Source organism: Salvelinus fontinalis, chromosome 5, assembly GCF_029448725.1.
Source record: "Salvelinus fontinalis isolate EN_2023a chromosome 5, ASM2944872v1, whole genome shotgun sequence".
In the NCBI taxonomy this organism is placed as follows: Eukaryota; Metazoa; Chordata; class Actinopteri; order Salmoniformes; family Salmonidae; genus Salvelinus; species Salvelinus fontinalis.
The window spans coordinates 31,753,784-31,774,334 of record NC_074669.1 but is presented as its reverse complement, the minus strand read 5'-3'; the positions used below and the strand labels follow the sequence as shown (position 1 = coordinate 31,774,334).

At 41.7% G+C, this 20,551-nt stretch overlaps 1 protein-coding gene across 2 annotated transcripts in view; it reads left to right on the top strand.

Moving 5' to 3' along the window:
* LOC129855469 (beta-1,4-galactosyltransferase 6-like) overlaps positions 1-12,210 on the top strand; it is a 41,635-nt gene extending 29,425 nt beyond the window's left edge. For both annotated transcript variants that reach the window (XM_055923173.1, XM_055923174.1), the window contains 4 exons: positions 3,296-3,483; positions 4,207-4,329; positions 4,427-4,528; positions 6,535-12,210. In XM_055923173.1, the coding sequence (XP_055779148.1) occupies positions 3,296-3,483; positions 4,207-4,329; positions 4,427-4,528; positions 6,535-6,682 (561 nt within the window). In that variant the 3' untranslated portion in view covers positions 6,683-12,210. The remainder of the gene's footprint in view (positions 1-3,295; positions 3,484-4,206; positions 4,330-4,426; positions 4,529-6,534) is intronic.
* Positions 12,211-20,551: the final 8,341 nt, after the last annotated feature.

Here is a 20,551-nt window from a genome sequence, read left to right as displayed (position 1 = left end):
TGCCACCCACTGGTGAGAAATGTGGAATCTATGATGATGAGCTGTAGACAGATTAGCTCACATTGCTCTTTCTTCGACCTCTCTTTCTCCCCCCCTTATCAGTTTGGAACTCAGCCAGTGTTAATTTTGGCACTTTTTTTGTCTAGTATTAGTCACATTTTTGTTATTTGAATACTGATTTAGTCTAGTTATTGTCAACTAAATGCCGTATTATTGAAGTCACATTTTAGTCATCACATTTTTATTGCCTCATTAACTTATAGTAAACAAATCACTGACTTCGATGTGCACAAACATACACAGCTTTGTCCTACCAACACATTTTTCGGCATAACATCCTATCGCATGATTCTCTTCCCTTGGCAGAAGAACACATTACTCTGCAGCAGCTTTAAAATCACACCCCTTGACAATTCTCCAGATTTTCCCCCGTGTCACTGGTTCCACTACCTTTTTCAGTTGGTGGCACCAGCCCATGATTTGGTCGCGTAAATGTTTTTCCCCACAGTGTCACACACTATATATACAGTATCAGTCAGAAGTCTGGACACACCTACTCATTCCAGAGGTTTTCTTTATTTTTTTACAATTTTCTACATCGCAGAATAATAGTGAAGACATCAAAACTATGACATAACATATATGGAATCATGTAGTAACCAAAAAAGTGTTAATCAAATCAAAATATATTTTATATTTGAGATCCTTCAAATAGCCACCATTTGCCTTGATGACAGCTTTGCACACTCTTGGCATTCTCTCAACCATCTTCATGAGGTAGTCAACTGGAATGTATTTAAATTAACAGGTGTGCCTTGTTAAAGGTTCCTTTGTAGGGGTGGTATACAGAAGCTAACCCTATTTGGTAAAAGACCAAGTCCATATTATGGTAAGAACAGCTCCATCATTACTTTAAGACATGAAGGTCAGTCAATATGGAAAATTTCAAGAACTTTGGAAGTTTCTTCAAGTGCAGTTGCAAAAACCATTAAGCGCTATGATGAAACTGGCTCTCATGAGTTACATCTGCTGGAGAGAATAAGTTCATTAGAGTTAATTTCACCTCAGATTGCAGCCCAAATAAATGATTCACGGAGTTCAAGTAACACACACATCTCAACATCAACTGTTCAAAGGAGACTGTGTGAATCAGGCCTTCATAGTCGAATTGCTGCAAAGAAACCACTACTAAAGGACACCAATAAGAAAGACACTTGCTTGGGACAAGAAACACGAGTAATGGATGTTAGACCGGTGGAAATCTGTCCTTTGATCTTATGAGTCCAAATTTGAGATTTTTGGTTCCAACCGCCCTGTCATTGTGAAACGCCGAGTAGGTGAACAGATGACCTCCGCATGTGTGGTTACCACCGTGAAGCATAGAGGAGGTGTGATGGTGTGGGGGTGCTTTGCTGGTGACACTGTCTGTGATTTATTTAGAATTCAAGGTAAACTTAACCAGCATGGCTAACACAGCATTCTGCAGTGATATGCCATCCCATCTGGTTTGCTCTTAGTGGGACTCATTTGTTTTTCAACAGGACAATGACCCAACACACCTCCAGGCTGTGTACGGCCTATTTTGACCAAGAGAGTGATGAAGTGTTGCATCGGATGACCTGGCCTCCACGATCACCTGACATCAACCCAATTGAGATGGTTTGGGATGAGTTGGACCGCAGAGTGAAGGAAACGCAGCCAACAAGTGCTCAGCATATGTGGGAACTCCTTCAAGACTGTTGGAAAAGCATTCCTCATGAAGCTGATTGAGAGAATGCCAAGAGTGTACAAAGCTGTTCAGGCAAAGGGGGGGCAACTTTGAAGAATCTAAAATATATTTTGATATGTTTAACACTTTTTCTGTTACTACATGATTCTGTATGTGTTATTCACAGGAAGAAAAGTTATAAAGAACAATGAACACAAAAGCTGAAATATTTCCCACACAACAAACTTACAAAGACTAAAAGCACCCTCAGGAAAATATATGTTTTAATTATGTCCACATTTTCGGCCCCCTCAGGTTCTCTGGCAGGCTATTCCAGAGGCTGTGGGCATAATAACTAAAGGCTGCCTTTCCATGCCTCTTAGTCCTAGGCTTTGGGATAGTTAAAATGCCAGTGCCAGATGACCTGAGGGACCTGCTGGGTACATAACGTAAAAGCATGTCTGACATGCATTTGGGTGCACAATCATGGATTGATTTAAAAACCAATACAATAATCTTAAACTTAATTCTAAAACTCACAGGCAGCCAGTGCAGAGATCTTAAAACCGGTGTAATATGTGCTGCTCTCTGTCTGGTCTAGGTCAGTACCCATGCTGCAGCGTTCTGCGGTTGAGCAATGGCTTTCTTGGTACACCAGACAGGATAAATGTTTTTAGTGAAGTGACCATGTAATGAATGTTCAGCTCGCACTGATGCGATCAATTAAAAAATGTGACTCGCACAGCTAAGTCCAAGGGTTGTGAAATGTGACACTGGTTGCAGTGTGGAGCCCTGCCCCTTGACATACTGTAGCTATATTCTAATTAAAGTTCTGTCGTAAGTAGTGGTCTGATAGGTTGCACCAAGCTAATTAGCAAGCATTATCAATCTCCTATTTCCTGAGAGTATATGTTGGAATAATGTGCTTTCAGATGTCTCTTGAGGTTGGCAGTATATTTCCCCGTCATCTTGTAGGTGCTAACACTGTCTTCTCCCATGGAAACATTGCATTAGGGCTTGTTTGAATCGACATAAGTAAAGTGACTCAAAACATTGACCCTTTTTTCTACCGGGAGCTTATACCATCAGGAGAGTAGCCATGGCGTGTGCCTTATTTGCATCAATGATTTGTTGCCGCCAGATTGGAGAACGGTTGCTGGGCAGAGAGGTGACTCATGAATGACCTGGGCATGGTATTTATTTTCTACCGCATTGCGATAAGAAAGCCTTACAATTCTGCTTATGTCATGCATGCTTTTGATTGGACCAAACAAAGGACACTGAAAAGCTCTCCAAAAACTCTTGTACAGCCCACTTACTAGTCAGATTTTGGTCAGACATACTTTAGTCTTGTCTCATTTTCCTAAAGCAAAGTGAAAAATGTATTTTTCTTTTGTTATTTTTTTCTGGGTCTCTTTAGTCTGTTTTATCGTCTTGTCAATTGCCACTGATAAATAGGTGTTTGACAAATATTTCTGTCACTATTTTTGTTGACAAAATGTAACACTGGACCAGCCCTGTTGGACCAATAGGGCCATGTTTAACTTGGGTTAGGGTTAGTCTAACTCTTCTTTCTCCCTCCATCAGTCTGGTACCCAGCCGTTCAACAGAGCAATGTTGTTTAACGTGGGTTTCCTGGAAGCCATGAAGGATCTGGACTGGGACTGTTTGGTGTTCCACGATGTCGACCACATCCCAGAGAACGACCGTAACTACTACGGCTGTGGTCAGATGCCTCGCCACTTCGCAGCCAAACTGGACAAATACATGTACCTGTAAGTCACGACTTGAATCAGTCCGGAATTGGCGGAAAATAGCAAAATGCTGTTTTTCAGCTAACTTCCTACAATTCTATTTATTTCTCAATGTAGCTTAGAGAAACATTCTTAATTTTTTTTATAAATTGGTACCTCTGGACATGTACCCTGCACGCACCATCAGTAATCCATGATTATATAATAAAAAAATATATAGGTCAATTTTTTTCTGCATACTTTAGTCATTTTAAGTTTATACTTACGTTTTTACAATCCCGAAAATGTATTTCTAAAAATTATAATTATTTTTCATTTTCTGGTATTGCGGCAACATTTTAGCAGTGGCGGTGCGCTGCTGCTAAATGAATACAGAGCAAACTCTGTGTTCCTGGACTAAGGCTTAATTTATGAACAGATTTTCCAGTCTGGTTATGTGTGTCTCTTCTACATTTGCAGACTGTATGGTAAATTGTCTGAAAACATAATTGTGGGTCTGTGTTGTATCACAGCCAAACTTATTCTTTGTTACCTGTTTGCTTTCCTGTGATACTGACTGGTAAGGTTTCTCCTTTTTTCTTTTTCCTTTCTGTCGTTTTGTTCAAAAGTCAAATCTTTCCCCAGGCAAAGCTAGGCTATGTTGTTGTCTGTGTCTGTCCTCTGTCTGTGTTGAATGTGTGTTGCGCGTGTTACAGGTGTGTGTGTCTTGTGTCTTGTGGGTAATGCTGTGTGTGTTGTCCACAGACTACCATATGGTGAGTTCTTTGGGGGTGTGAGTGGACTCACAGTGGAACAGTTCCGCAAGATTAATGGCTTTCCCAATGCGTTCTGGGGCTGGGGAGGAGAGGACGATGACCTCTGGAACAGGTCAGTTAGTGTGTGTCTGTGTGTGTTTGAGAGAGACAAATCTGTTATCTGATTGGGTAACTTAATGAAAGGCTTTGTTTGTCCCTCTCTCTCATAGAGTACATTATGCTGGTCTGAACATCACAAGGCCGGAGGGAGAAGTGGGTAAATACAAGTCCATCCCACACCACCACCGGGGAGAGGTGCAGTTCCTGGGCAGGTCAGTAGATGCCATGCTAGCAGTTCATAGCAGGCGCCGTAACCATGTCAAAGAATGTTTACCTAACATTACCTCAAACATCACATTAGCTTAGCTCTCAATACAGCGTTGCTCCAGGAAGTCCTCGTTATATGTGGTATTCATGAAAATACACTACATGACCAACAGTATGTGGACACCTCGCAGGGGTGGAAACTCCAGTCCTCCGGGGCCTGATTGGTGTCACACTTTTTCTCTAGCAAACAGCTGATTTAATTAAATTGCATTCTAAACTGAAGATCATGATTAGATGATTGTTGGAGGCAGGTTTGTTAGTTGGGGCTAGGGAAAAACTGTGACCGCAATCAGGCTCCCGAGGGCTGAAATTGCCCACCCCTAGTTGAACATCTCATTCCAAAATCATGGGCATTAATATGGAGTTGGTCGCTCCTTTGCTGATATAGCAGCCTCCACTCTTCTGGGAAGGCTTTCCGCTAGATGTTGGAACATTGCTGCCGGGACTTTCTTCCATTCAGCCACGAGCATTAGTGAGGTCGTGACAGACAATTTTTTACGCGCCTTCAGTACTCGGCGGTCCCGTTCTGTGAGCTTGAGGGCCTACCACTTCGAGGCTGAGTCGTTGGTACGCCTAGACGTTTCCACTGTACAATAACAGCACTTACAGTTGACCGGGACAGTTGTAGCAGGGCAGAAATTCGACGAACTGACTTGTTGGGAAGGTGGCATTCTATGACGGTGCCGCGTTGAAAGTCACTGTGCTCTTGAGTAAGGCCGTTCTACTGCCAATGTTTGTCTATGGAGCTTGCTTGGCTGTGTGCTCAATTTTATACTCCTGTGAACAACAGGTGTGGCTGAAATAGCCAAATCCACTAATTTTAAAGGGGTGTACACATACTTTTCTATATATAGTGTACCTAAAACAGTCCCTTGCTTTAAAAATCTCAAGGTAGTGAACACTGTTAATCCTACTACTTGAGTGCAGCTGTTCCCTCATCTCTATCGCCCTTTGTGGACAGGAGTAAATAACTTAATTTCTATTTTATTTCAATACCTTCAACTTTTCACTATATCCAGCCATCTGCACCTTCTCATGTTTTACTTCACATTTTATGTACTTAAAGCAGTGGACTATATAGGGAATTGAATGCCATTTGGGATGTATCCCAGGTACTGGAATATTCATGTTTATAAAAAATAAAATAATAAAAGGAAATAATTTTGTTTATTTATTTCAACACAATTCTGTGCTCACTCTAGCCTTGGTGCAACCACAGAGCTATGATTGATAGAATGAGAGTTGCGTACCTTCCAGGCCTAGTGTCAGTGGTTTGTGGTACTGTATGTGCGTGGGTGTTTTCTGTGCCAGCATTGAGTTGTTAACTCCCCATCCGCTGGCCAAGTCCCTTTCGCCGTGTTGACAGTCGTCAGTCCCTTTTTAACATAAGTCAACCAGGTCTCATCCGCATTACAGTCCTCATCGTAACTCTGCACTAGAGAGCTATGTTCAGATGCAGGGAGGGACAAAGGAGGAGAGAGGGCAGAAGAGTTTCTCTCTTTGGGTAAGGGTTTTCCTTCTGCAACCAGAGCACAAGTTCCTCCAGACAGTGTACGCTAATTCATTAGCGTTAAAGCTAACTAAAGGATCCTCCTGGTTTCATTATGCAAATGCTAACTATGGATCTCCCTAATGTCATTAGCATTAATGCTAACTAAGGATCCCTGTGGTGGTGTGTATAATTGGATTCATTACTGTCAATGCTAACCTGGCTAATTCCCTTTCATCTCCTCTCGCTGTGACTCCAGCTATAATTGCCAACTGCTAGCTTATCCTCCTCTCCCTGTGACTGCACCTGAAATGGCACCCTATTTCCTACACAGTGACCTACTTTTGATCAGGTCCCCTGGAATAAATATTTATATGTAGGGTGGCATTTTGAGCTGTGACTGGTGGTATGAATGCTAACTGCTAGCTAATCCTCCTTCCCCTTCCTTTCCTCTCTCTGCAGGTACAAGCTGCTGAGATATTCCAAAGAGAGGCAGCACCTGGATGGCCTGAACAACCTCAACTACACCCCTGAGATCTCCCTGAGCTCCCTGTATAAGAACATCACCGTGGACCTGCACCCTGATCTGGCACCCATTGCAGACTACTGAACTCTTGACTCCCACCTGACCCCCTTAAACCCTTCACACTCCCTCAAGCATCAAACGGTACCCCAAAGCTGGGCAAAGAGGGGCTGGGGGTGGGGTCGGAGGCACACCATGTAACGCTGCCAAGAAACCTTACTCAAAAAAACAAAAAAAACATGAGAGGAAGGGGCATATAGGGTCTGTTTAATCGAACAATTGATTGTGTATGTTTCTGTGATGATTGTGAATGGTGTGTGTGTGTGTGTGTGCGTGCTTGCAAGGATGTGTGTATCTGACTTTTTGTGTCCCTGTGTCACTGCATGTCAGTGTGTTCATGCCGGCTTTAGCTACTAAGCTACTTCACATCAACACTTCATAATACATTATGAGGAGGGAAGGACAGCATTAGTTTTTCCCACATCTGATGTTTACTGCAACGCCTTAAAGTGTCAGGCTCCGCCTCAGAACCACGGCTCTCTGGCCGCCTCCCAAATGGTACCCTATTCCCTATAGGGCTGGAATTGCCAACGTCCCCACAATATGATAATGTCACGATACTTAGGTGCCGATATGTATTGCTATTCGATACTGCCATTTTTTCCCCATTTTTTTATTTATTTTTATTGCCATTTGATATTCCAAATATATTGCTCACTATATACTGAGTGTACAAAACATTAGGATCACCTTCCTAATATTGAGTTGCACCCCCTTTTTGCCATCAGAAAAGCCTCAATTCATCAGGGCATGGACTCTACAAGGTGTCAAAAGCGTTCCACAAGGATGCCGCCCCATGTTGACTCCAATGCTGCCCACAGTTGTGTCAAGTCGGCTGGATGTTTTTTGGGTGATGGACCGTTCTTGATACACACGGGTAACTGTTGAGAGTGAAAAACCCGTCAGCGTTGCTGTGACATTCTCAAACCGGTGCGCCTGGCACCTACTACCATACCCCTTTCAAAGGCACTTACATCTTTTGTCTTGCCCATTCACCCTCTGAATGGCCCGCACAATACATGTCTTAAGATCTAAAATATCCTTCTTTAATGTCTCCTCCCTTCATCTACACTGATTTTGAAGTGGATTTAACAAGTGAAATCAATAAGGGATCATAGCTTTCACCTGGATTCACCTGGTCAGTCTGTCATGGAAAGAGCAGGTGTTCCTAATGATTTGTACACTCAGTCTGTCTGCTGCAGAGATGAGAGAGCATGAGAAGACGAATAAAAGTGCTAAAAACATTTTGGATCACTATTTAAAAAGTTGGAGAACAAGCTATGGTATTTTTCATCCAATAGGTTTGGCGCAGGTACAGCCGACTAGCACTAGCTACAGTTACGAGAGGGGGGAAAAAGTTATTTTTCTTTTACAAATCGATTCGTAGAATCAGGTATTGATATCGTCCAAAAATAATACTGCTATATGTAACTCGATGTAGTTTTTTCCCCCCATCACAAATTCCCTATATACTGAAGTGCACTACTTTTGATCAGAGGCTTAATGCACTACTTTTGACCAGGGCCCTTAGGGCTCGGGTCAAAAGTAGGGCACTATATAGGGAATAGGGTGCCATTTGGGACTCTGACTTTATCTCACAGCACCGCTCAGCACAGCTTTAACTTCTAACGTCTCAGTATCACCTTACGAGCCAACAGACATTTTTGTCTTCATGTTATATCATTTTTTTTACACATTGTTCGTTTTTTAAAGATGAAACATGTATTCAAGCATATTCCTTAAAGAGGAGGAAATAGGAGAGGAGCTAAGCGAAGGCGACTTGTGTGTTTATTGTGATGTACATTTTCTGATATGATCTATTTTCTTAGTATTTATTTTTTTCCTTTTTTAACGGATGTTTTAGATCACTCGGTCCTACTTCTCTGTGTGTCACATGATGAGCGTTTTGCTGTTTCTTTGCTGCACTGCCGACACGCATGATGCACAGAACATGTGTAAATACTGGCCACTTAAAAGCTTGAGCACAGAACACGTATGTACATATTTGAACAACTAAACGTTCAGAGCCTGTTAGTAGTTATTCCAGTGGATTTGAATTTTGTTTTGGCAGCTACCTTCTTCCTGACGACTTAAAGGACTTTACAGAGTGATGGGTTCTTCCATTTCACTGGGAAGATGTAACAATAGATGGACATTTGGCTTTAAAAGAATGAGAATCTCTTAGGTTGACTATCTTTTGCATGCCTTGATTGATTTTGTTACTAGATGTTTTTTTTAAGCATAATTTATTTGATAATTTCAAGATGTTTACTTTTTCAGTTTTGCCTTTTAGAGTTTGTTTTTTTTCTCTCTGAGGCGCACAGTGTGAAAATAGACAAATTGACGTTATGGAGCGTGTTCCTGTACAGAAAGACAGATGGGGGCCAGGGTTCAAAGGACTGTAGTAGCTCTGGTCCAGGGTGTTCTGTGTAGTTTGCTGATGCTGAGCCTTCAACAGCAAGCCACATGTAACGCCCTGGACCAGAGCTAAGGACTGTTGCTGCTAAGTGGTAAGCTGAGATGTCATTCTATCTTCCTCTGGTGTGTGTAGTTTGCTATTCTGGAGGAGGAGTGTATACAGTGCGAATAGCGTGTTTGGCACAGGATTATGTTTCAGCTTGTGGTTTGGGCTGGTGTGTGAGCTGTGATGTGATGTGATCCTAATAGGCTTGCGAGGTATTTAGGGGCCAGAATGAAAGAACAGTAGCTAAAGCTAACAGTTAACCCTGTTCTTGAATGGCACAGACTGAAATCTTGGCCATGAATAGCGAAGATTAGCCAGGAAAAAATGTAGGCAGTTGATTTCTTTGTACCTATTAGCGTTTTTTCTCTTGTACATATATTTTACCCATACAGTTCATATTTAAATTGTCTGGGTGTTTTGCTAGTGATGTTGATTTATCAAATGTATGTCTCAAGTAGAACCGCTCTATTCAAACTACCCATGTTTTCTCCATCACAGTATTGCAGTACTGGGAACCTCCTGTCCTGCTCCAAACATGGTGTTTGTCCAAAATGGCACCCTGTGTCCTATATAGTGCACTTCTTTTGACTGGAGTCCTATGCGTCCTGGTCAAAGTAGTACACTATATAGGGAGTAGGGTAATTTGGAACGTAGCCTAGCTCTCTCTGTCCCGTCACGCTTGTAGTGCTGTGGAGGAGCGGCCTGAAGATGTTTACAGTCATTTTCGCTCCAAAGCTAAAGTGGCTAACGAAGTGCCAGGCTAAAGTATGTTTTGGTTAACAGACATTAGCTACGGTTACATAAGACCTCAATGGTGTATTTCTGACCAATTGGGTGAGGTGAGACAGAATCAAAGAAGACATGATAGTGATAAGACATTCTGTTGGAGGTGGTCAACTGTGCCAAAGTTCCACTTCTGATACCTACCCATCCTAATTCTTCCACCTGCCTCTTCTTCTACACTTATCTCTACTCGTCTTTCCTTCCTTCCCTTTTTTAAATGAATTCTCCTCCCATGAGCTCCTCTATGGTGTCTCAGCATCCAGATAGACTAGTGTTGATAGTAGCCATCAGGGTGTAAGTGTTAAAATAGCCATATATCTATGACATATATACAACATACAGGTAACTACTAAAATAAAGGAAACACCAACATAGTGTCTTAATAGGGCGTTGGGCCGCCAGAACAGCTTCAATGCGCCTTGGCATAGATTCTACAAGTGTCTGATAATGGGCAACTGGGCATTTTTATACATGACCCGAACATTGATGGGATGTTAATTGCTTAATTAACTCAGGAACCACACCTGCATGGAAGCATCTGCTTTCTTTACTTTGTAGCCCCCATTTATTCAAGTGTTTCTTTTATTTTGGAAGTTACCTATATATCTCTGTATATGTCTCTGGGTATTGGGTATAGGTCAGTGTTAGGGACTGGGTTGGGGGCTTCTCTTTTGCGATGCCTTTTGCTCAGTAACGGGTTTTTGCACAAGAGGATAAACGCTGTCGTTGTTTTTATATACATTGTGGAAGTTATGGGCAGCCTAGCTGTCCCCCCCACTTGAGGGCGCTATGAGTTACTGTAGCAGAGAGATGCACTCTGAGTCAGTAGCTTCTTTCTCTGGATCCCGTCATCTCACTCGCTGGAAGGGATCCGCTTCTTCACATTCTCTCTTCCTGTCATCGTGTCTGACTTTTTCAATCTGTTCAGGGAACAGTGTGAAAAGTATTAAAGAGATGAATTAGAGAAAGCACCCGTCACTGAAGATTATCTAGGGTCAGTATTCTCGCTGTGTCCCAAATGGCACCCTATTCCCTATATAGTGCACTACTGGCTCTGGTCAGAAGTAGTACACTATATAGAGAATAGGGTGCCATTTGGGACTTCACTCAGAGTTGTACATATTGTTATTGCCTCTGAGAGGAGTAGGGGGTGATGTATGGAAGGAAGGGTAGTTTAGGGGGTGGCTGGGCAGTGTGCTGGCTACACCCGGTCGCTAGTGGTTTGGTTTACACCCCCAGCCCAATTGGGAGGGGGGTCAAGGGACCCCCCCTACTCTCCCCTCCTACTGCCTCTGTTGGTTGTACGAATATCCAAAAATAGATATAACATTTTTCTAATGAGTATATTCACCATTACATAATTTGTAATGTAGAGTATGACATTTTTGCAGTATTCATTTGTGCCTTGAGTTATTTTTTTTTATTCAACTTTTTTTTTTTCATACTGTTTTCACTTTGGATTCTTGGTTGAAAGTTACAGTAACGGTTTGGATTGTTTTTAAACTGAAGTTAGTGTATTTGCTTTTTTTATTTTCCAACTAGAATGGAGCTCTGGCACAACGTTTCCATGACAACAGGCTGTGTAGGATTTCAAAAGGAATCCTACTCAAGTGTCTGTCTATTGTGTTGGTGTATCAATGATTGACTGTATCCAATTTTTCCTGCTGTCCAATCAGAGGCCTGTTCTACTCTGGCCATGACATGTACAATCGTCTTGGATTCTCAGCTCTCCGTTCTTCTCACTATACTCTGCTATGTCTGAACAAAGAGTCATAGCTGGAGCCTGAGTGCAGACTCTTGCATTACTACCATCCACCAGGAAGTGGAGGATGACACAGAGGAAGTAGTGACTTTTGAATGGAAATCTATGGGAATGAAGTGTCATCTGGTATACAAATAATATATTTGCTCATTCAATGTCAGGCATATTCATTTGACTTTATGGGTTTGTACTTAGATTGTTCGGAAGATGCATTTATAGAAATATGAACTTTAAACACATTGTCGATTTGGCCCAAAAAAACAAGCTTAATTCGATGTAGCGCCTACTAATGCGCCTCTTGCGTCTAGTTTAGCCATTTCATTTTGCTAGAGTTCCTGTCCCCCTCTGACAACGCAGACAACTTTCTACATGGTGAAGCTGAACGGTTAGCCATCTTGTCAATCTTTGGTATAACAGCCAGTAAAAGACTATATACAAGAGTTGAACTGTTGGACTTTGTAAAGTTTTTTTTTTTTTTTTTTTTTTTTGTCAACAAAATATGAATAAAACACATTCATTGCCATGTTCTGGGAAACACCTCTGAAACCTCACGTCTTTTCTTTGTCTTGTTTCTGCATCTCTCGCCACTGCTTTCTATAGTGACTTTTTTGTCAGTAGGATACTGAAAAAGTAATACATAGTCCTACACAAATGAAATGCATAGACATCTTACAGGCTAATACATGCGTATAACAAGTTAAATTATACAGTACCTGTAGGCCTCAGGTATGTGCTACCCACGGATTCACCTTCCCTACAATTATCCACTTTTATCACTAGTAAACCTACACAGTAGCCTATAGAAGGGAGCTGAACTAAATCATTAATGTGCGTTTTCTTCCGACAGTTGGTGTTACTCCTACGAGACGCTCCTCCCTTCACTGACCAGTGCAGACAGTCGTCCCACTTTATGTAGTAATATGATGAATGTGTGTGGCAGTGTTCGTTAAACAAAGGCTCAGTCAGTCGTCTACCTGCTCGTTATTTGTTAAGCTTGGTCAGGTGTGTGCGTTTATCACGACAGCCGTGGTAGTGTAGGAGAAGGGACTCCACAACAGGGCTGGGGTGTAGTAACGATGTCCTTCCGCGTGGGCCTCGAACACCACCTGTACACACGGCACAGCAGTTTGTGCTGCTTTTTCACCTCAATCCCACAGACCAACATTCAGGAAGGCAGATAACTTTTGGCCAACTAGGTCTGTGACTTTTTTTTTTTTTACTGAGGACAAACAAAATTGTAGCAAAGAAAAAGCTATTGAGTCAAAGCCAGTATGCGGTCATAAGCAATTAATTCACAGAATGTCTCTGCACAAAATGTTCACACAACCGTTCAGTTGTACAACCTGTGTTAATAAGGAAACGGGACACCATAGTAAAACAAAACCGGATATAGTTACAGAGCATCACATCATGCTACATAACCTAAGTTTGTGTTCTAGGTCTCTGAGAGCAGTAAGCGGGTTAGGGATTGTACTCACTTCGGCAGTCTTGTGGAAAGCGTGGTTCCCAGAGACTTCCAGTAGGCTTCAGAGTCAAACGCAACACGGTCCACCCCCGTCTGGAAGTCCTGCTCTGAGATCAAATGATGTACTTGTCACGTCTGTCATTCTGAAGGAGAGAGAGTGCTGTCACAGTTTTTGAAAACTTTTCTAGGTTAGTAGAATACCATTTAATAATGCAGTTGGTAGAAAAATGTGTCCACATAGTAGAATGTACATTTTATATTAGTAATGAACAACATTTCACATGTACACACCAAACAGTAGTGCATCCTCATACGTACCTACTAGCAACCTGTGCCCAGATCGTTCCAATGGCGTCTCGTCGGGAGACACTCAGTGCCACGGGCATTGAGCGTCTGACTCGCCGTGCCTGTCCTGGACCACAAACCACAACCACAGCCATTGATATAACTAAAATACCAATCCATGAACAGTCACACAATACACACAGTAACACAGTCATAATCAACCATACACATAACACAGGGCCTGGTATACAACGACGAACACTACAAACTGACTACACCAATATAGACAAATAGTAACACTTTTCACCATCAGTTGGCGCCAATCATTGGCACATCTATGCGGCTATGCCAGCCAGACACAACACAGCCATCAAGGTCAGAAATACAGACATGGCAACACGCCAACTATGTTCTTAGAGAATGAAAGTAACCTACTGTAATGCATTCTCTCACAACTGTGCCATTTTTTGTAATGTCTGAGCTTTGGGTTTCGAGGATAGAAAATTGTAGGTAAGCCTAGGCAACAGGAAATGTGTCTGTTCCAGTGCTCCCATGTAAAATTGGAGCGGAAAGACAATTTTTTCCCCCCTGATTTGAGTCAAATTTCTAGTGTAGTTGGAGGACAAAAAGGTTGAAGTGCGGATGTGGACCAGCATGAACAGGTGGTGATGTTACACTGATGGTCAACTACTGGCCGTGTAGCATTCCATCCCACACTGATGGTCAACTACTGGACGTGTAGCATTCCATCCCACACTGATGGTCAACTACTGGACGTGTAGCATTCCATCCCACACTGATGGTCAACTACTGGACGTGTAGCATTCCATCCCACACTGATGGTCAACTACTGGACGTGTAGCATTCCATCCCACACTGATGGTCAACTACTGGACGTGTAGCATTCCATCCCACACTGATGGTCAACTACTGGACGTGTAGCATTCCATCCCACACTGATGGTCAACTACTGGCCGTAATACCCGTACACACATATACTAAGATGACGATAGCTTCTGATATCTCGACTTCAAACACAAACTGCAAATGTTTAATATTCTAAGTATTTTTTCCTTATCTGGTACTGTACATTTAAATGGCTAATAAACCTTATCACCTTATCAGTACATAACAATATGCAATTACACGTTAACTATCCTAATTAAAGCCACAGAACAGTTATGTTAGCCCATTCTACTGTATGTACAGATCATTGCTCAGAGAACTCATATGCCGTTCCAGTATGATGAGGTCCAATCAGTGTATTGCCATAAGTTAGTCAGCCACCAGGCGGCAGATAGCCTAGTGGTTGGACCAGTAACCAAAAGGTGGCTGTTTCGAATCCCGAGCTGACTAGCTGAAAAATCTGTCAATTAAACCCTAGTTGCTCTGGATAAGAGTGGCTGCTAAGTGACGTAATTATAAAATGTCAGCAAAAGTATCTGCTGTGTATCACTATACATGCCACTTCCAAAACAAACAGAGATTAATTGGCATGTATGCCCTCCATACCAAGCTCAAATAGGACACAAAACTCTAGGTCATTTAGTGTCATACGCCCTTTTTGTTCTAATACCCATAGGCACCTTGGCCTGCATGCTCTTTATACACACGTTAGACCTGTGTTCTGGAGGATACACAGAAGTACAAGGACAGTGTCCACCACCTGTATAGGATCAGTAAAGTGCAACCTTTACATATGTCTGTACACACCTCTTTGGTTTAATATGCCCTGACAACATACCATGACAAGCCCACACAGAATGGCACTGTGACCCAATGATCTGTCCATTTGGAGTGATAACTGGTTGACAGCTCTAACACAGGCAGACCTGTAGACAGACTGACTGACTGGTGTTGAATTGGGCAACACACCCCTCTCTGGTACCTTTATATCCCCCATTATTGACTAAGTCAATAATGAAGGAATCAGAAACTCTTGCACACAAACCACGCTTTCTGGCCATTTTATAAAAATGGGATTAGAGGATAAATAAAGAGGATAAAATGATTACGTGTGTGTACCTGTCTTCTCAGAGTACAGATTAGTCTAATCTGGAACAACAATGGATGGGTCCAGTATCGTATATAAATGACACCTTCATTTCAGTTGATTATGATTTTTTCCCCCCTCCTAAATATGTAATTGACAGATTGGCTCCTCAATAATTAATTCAACGCCCTAGGTAACTGTTGACTATTCAGAGATCTGTTTGAGTTTATAAAATGGTCCTGTTCTAATAATTCCTCTCTTGGCTATTGATAGAGGTTTACTGAATTTTAGTGTGCCAACCTACTGTAATACGATTTGAGAGATTCAGGTTTGGTTATCTTACATTTAGCCTGAAGATGGAGCCAAAGTATGTACAGTATATCTCATGTTGGTTAGTCATAAACCACTGAGGGTAGATTTATATTCAGACACAGATCTCTATTCCCCATTTGCCAAGTTCTGAATGTTGGCTCATAAAGCATTGATTTTGACTGTTCACTACTCTGCGGAACACTGAAAATGTACTGAACCAAAATATAAAACGCAACATGTAAAGGGTTGGTACCATTTTTCAAGAGCTGAAATAAAGATCACAGAAATGTTCCATAAGCACAAAAAGCTTATTTCTCTCAAATGTTGTGCACAAATTTGTTTAAATCGCTGTTATTGAGCATTTCTCCTTTGCCAAGGTAATCCATCCACCTGACCGGTGTGCATGTCAAGAAGCTGATTAAACAGCATTGTCGTTACATAGGTGCACTTTGTGCTGGGAACAATAAAAGGCCACTCTAAAATGTGCAGTTTTGTCACACAACACAATGCCACAGATGTCTCACGTTTTGAGGGAGTGTTCAATTGGCATGCTTACTGCAGAAACAGAGATGTTGCCAGAGAATGTAATGTTAATTTGGCAGTACGTTCAACCGGCCTCACAACAGTAGACCACGTGTAACAACCCCAGCCCAGGACCTCCACATCTAGCTTCTTCACCTGCGGGATCGTCTGAGGTGGGTGGGGGTGGGTGCTGAGGAGTATTTCTGTCTGTAATAAAGCTATTTTTTGGGGGGGGGGGGAACACATTCTGATTGGCTGGACCTGGCTTCCCAGTGAGTGGTTGGCCCTCACATGGCTGCGCCCTTGCAGAGTCATGTGAAATTCATAGATTAGGGCCTAATGAATATTTTAAAAATGGACTGATTTCCTTCTATGAACTATAACTCAGTCAAATCTTTGAAATTGTTGCATATTGCATTTATATTTTTGTTCAGTATAGATACATTTGGCTTCTTCAACCTGTCATGACATGTCTTACCCACTAGGTGAGCTGTCGGGAGTCGGAACGAGACAGATAGGCAGCGTTTCCTCAACCAGTCAAAATCATGAATCAGCTGGCATCATTTTTATGGATATATATATTTTTTAAGTTAATTGAAAAAAAGGTATGTTTGCAGTCGTTTCAGCTTCCGTTTGAAGTGATTATGTCACTGTATCTGTGTTGTTGGCTAGCTCCTCTGAACAACGGTATCCTAATGAGTGAGCACATTTTCTATGCCAGGCGAAATCGCGCCTCATTAGCTCATTGTTATGGATGTATCCAAATGAATGTCTTTAGAAGACAGCTTTTAACAAATGCAAATGAGACTAGCTGTTATTCTGGCTGCAATGATGACGTGACTGTAAATTAGCCGTAGTTGGCTAGCTAGCAAGCAAGGGTTAAGAACTTTGCCAGCCAGTATGGCAATGGAACATTTAGAACAAACAACTGGGTCGCGTCCATAGATACAAAAAGACTGAACGACTGGCTCGTGTCTCTCGCAATAGAACGAACGACCAGCCGTCTTTGGTAGCAACCGGCCCTCCACTTCGTCTCGGACCTAACAAGACTGGTACCAATATATTCATCAAAAACATCGGCTTCTAGGGCATCATCACTTAAATAAATGATAAGCTATAGTTTGACCTTTTCTGATTGTTATGGCTAAAATTGCTGCCAGATCTGTACGTGAAGGATAACTTGGGCAAAATGTATTTTTAACCAGAGGGAAAATAATTGGTAGGCTTTAAAAGTAATCATGAGAAAATTATTAAATCCATCATTCCTCATTATTATCATGCCCAGATTGTCACCCTCTGGCATGGAAAACACAGCATGGAAAGAAAGTTAAGGACAGGTTGAAACCTAGGCTGTAGTTTTTACCTGCTCCTTCTCCAGATGTTCATATACTGGTATTTCTCATCAGACCTGGGTTCAATTAGTATTTTCTTTCAAATACCTTAGCTGCTTTTGATTGAGCTTTGTGATTTTATTGTTTTAATATCTTCACTATTATTCTACAATGTAGAAAATAGTCAAAATAAAGAAAAACCCTTGAATGAGTAGATGTGTCCAAACTTTTGACTAGTACGTTTCACGATCACAGTCGTCGTGGAAATGACCGGAGCAAGGTGCAGCATGGTGAGCGTACATTTCTTTATTTATAAATGTCGCCAACAAAACAAAGAACAAGGAAATGACCGTGAAGCTTACTTAGGCTATAATACCACTAACAAAGACAACTACCCACAAATACCAAAGTAAAAAAGGCTGCCTAAGTATGATTCCCAATCAGAGACAACGATAGACAGCTGTCCCTGATTGAGAACCATACCCGGCCAAAACATAGAAACAAAGAACAGAGTTTCCCACCCGAGTCACACCCTGACCAACCAAACAGAGAAAATAAAAAGATCTCTACGGTCAGGGCATGACAGTACCCGCCCCCAAAGGTGGTAAACCTGACTATAGGGGAGGGTCCGGGTGGGCATCTACTTCGGTGGCGGCTCCGGTGCGGGACGCAGACCCCACTCCACCTCTGGCTCCCCCACTTTGGTGGCGCCTCTGGTGCGTGGACCCTCGTGGCCGACCCCGGACTGGGGACCCTCTCTGCAGGCCCCGGACTGGGGACCCTCGTTGCAGGCCCCGGACTGTGGCCCGTCGTTGGAGGTTCCAGACTGTGGCCCGTCGTTGAAGACTGAATTCACCTGGGTGAAAATGTCTCCCGGCTGTTGTCATCAAACATTGGAAAGGTTCTTGGTCAACTAAATTGATGTGAGGACAATATTAGCATTACGTGTAAGTCCGTTTTTACCATCCCCTCTTTGGTCTCTATGAGAGTTCCACATGTTGTGTCTAAAAGTGGTGACATGCCAAATGATGCTAGCCGGAGAAATGTAATTGCTATTTCTACTTTGTTTTATTTTCCTTATAGGTTATATAATCCAATATTTGAGTCTCCTGCTGTTCTGAAATCTCAAAGTAATCTGACTTGTATTAAAACTCTGTATGATTTTAAATGCAGAAAAGGTTTGACATTTTTCCATCTTAATATTCATAGTTCATTACCTAAAATGGATAATGTCAAGATCTGGGCCTCTCAGGCAGACCCTGATATTTGTTATTGTATCTGAGACCTGGTTAACCTGTTGGGGATGGGGGCGCTGTTTAGACTATTTATGCTAATGTGGCTAATTTTTTAAACGGCTTCCCACAAAATCCTTGATCGTACAATATGCATATTATTATTATTATTGGATAGAAAACAGTCTATAGTTTCTATAGGAGTTGAAATTTTGTCTCTAAGTGGAACAGAGCCCATTCTACAGCAATTTCCCTGACATGGAGTCAGATTTGAGAAACGTTGGCCACTTTTCTGAAGTCATTTAAACGGGCACTGTCGTTGCTATGACTATACGGACACTTCTTACGTCTTCCCCTGGATGCCTTTACGTGATGACGATTCCAACGGGCTCGATTGCTCGTTCACAGGCCCTACAAATGAAAAAAACCTTTAGCTAGCAAGTCTTTTCTTGCTGCGTAACGCGCGTGGAAGACACCGACCCTCTCCTGTTCCAAGCGTTAGTTTAGCCTGTTATATTTCTCCGGTCATCTTTTCACTCGTTATAGGAGTTACAAACATCACAAAGTAGTTAATTTAAAGCGTTTTATAGCAATTTATATCCGTTTAGTGCGATTTTGGGACATTTATTTTTGCAACGATGTGAAAAGTTGGTCACGCTTTTCAGTTCATCCCGAACGTAGTTGACATTTCCACATGGCAAGAGGACAGCTTTCCACCAAAAGACGATTTCTCCCAAGAAAGGATCCTTTGCCCAAGATACTGATGGAAGAACAGCTCAAGGTAGGACATTTTTATTATGATAAATCGTGTTTCTGTCGAAACATTTTAGTGGCTTAGGATGCCATGTTTTTTGACGTAGCTTCGCTTGGCGCAAACTGTATTGAAAAGTAAGGATAAATTAAAAAATGTAATAACGCAATTGTATTAAGAATTAAATTGTCTATCAATCCCTGTCCACCCTATATTTTTTAGTCACGTTTATGAGTATTTATGTATAAGAGTAGATCACTGTCTAAGTGGCGCAAGGACGTTTTCTTTACCAGCTTGTCTACATTTCACATTGTCTAACCATGATTTTGGTGGCTAAATATAAACATTTTCGATCAAACTGTATATGCATGTTGTAATGTGATGTTACAGGAGTGTCATCGGAAGAATTCTGAGAAGGTTAGTGAAAAAATTAATATCTTTTGGCGATGTTGACTTTTATCGCTCACTTTGGCTAGAATCAATGCTGGGCTGCTAATTGCTATGTGCTAAGCTAATATAACGATTTATTGTGTTTTCGCTGTAAGACACTTAGAAAATCTGAAATATTGTCTGTATTCACAGGATCTGTGTCTTTCGATTCGTGTATGCTGTGTATTTTTACGAAATGTTTGATGATTAGTAGTTAGGTAAACACGTTGCTCTATGTAATTATTCTAGTCCATTTGTGATGGTGGGTGCAATTGTAAACTATGCCATATACCTGAAATATGCACTTTTTTCTAACAAAACCTATCCCATACCATAAATATGTTATCAGACTGTCATCTAATGAGTTTTTTTGTTGGTTAGGGGCTATAAATATCTTAGTTTAGCCGAATTGGTGATGGCTACTGGTGTTGGTGGACAAATAAAAGATGGTGGAATATGCTAATGTGTTTTTTAGGTAATAGATGTACATCTTTACATATTGTGTCTTCCCTGTAAAACATTTTAAAAATCGGAAATGTTGACTGGATTCATAAGATCTGTGTCTTT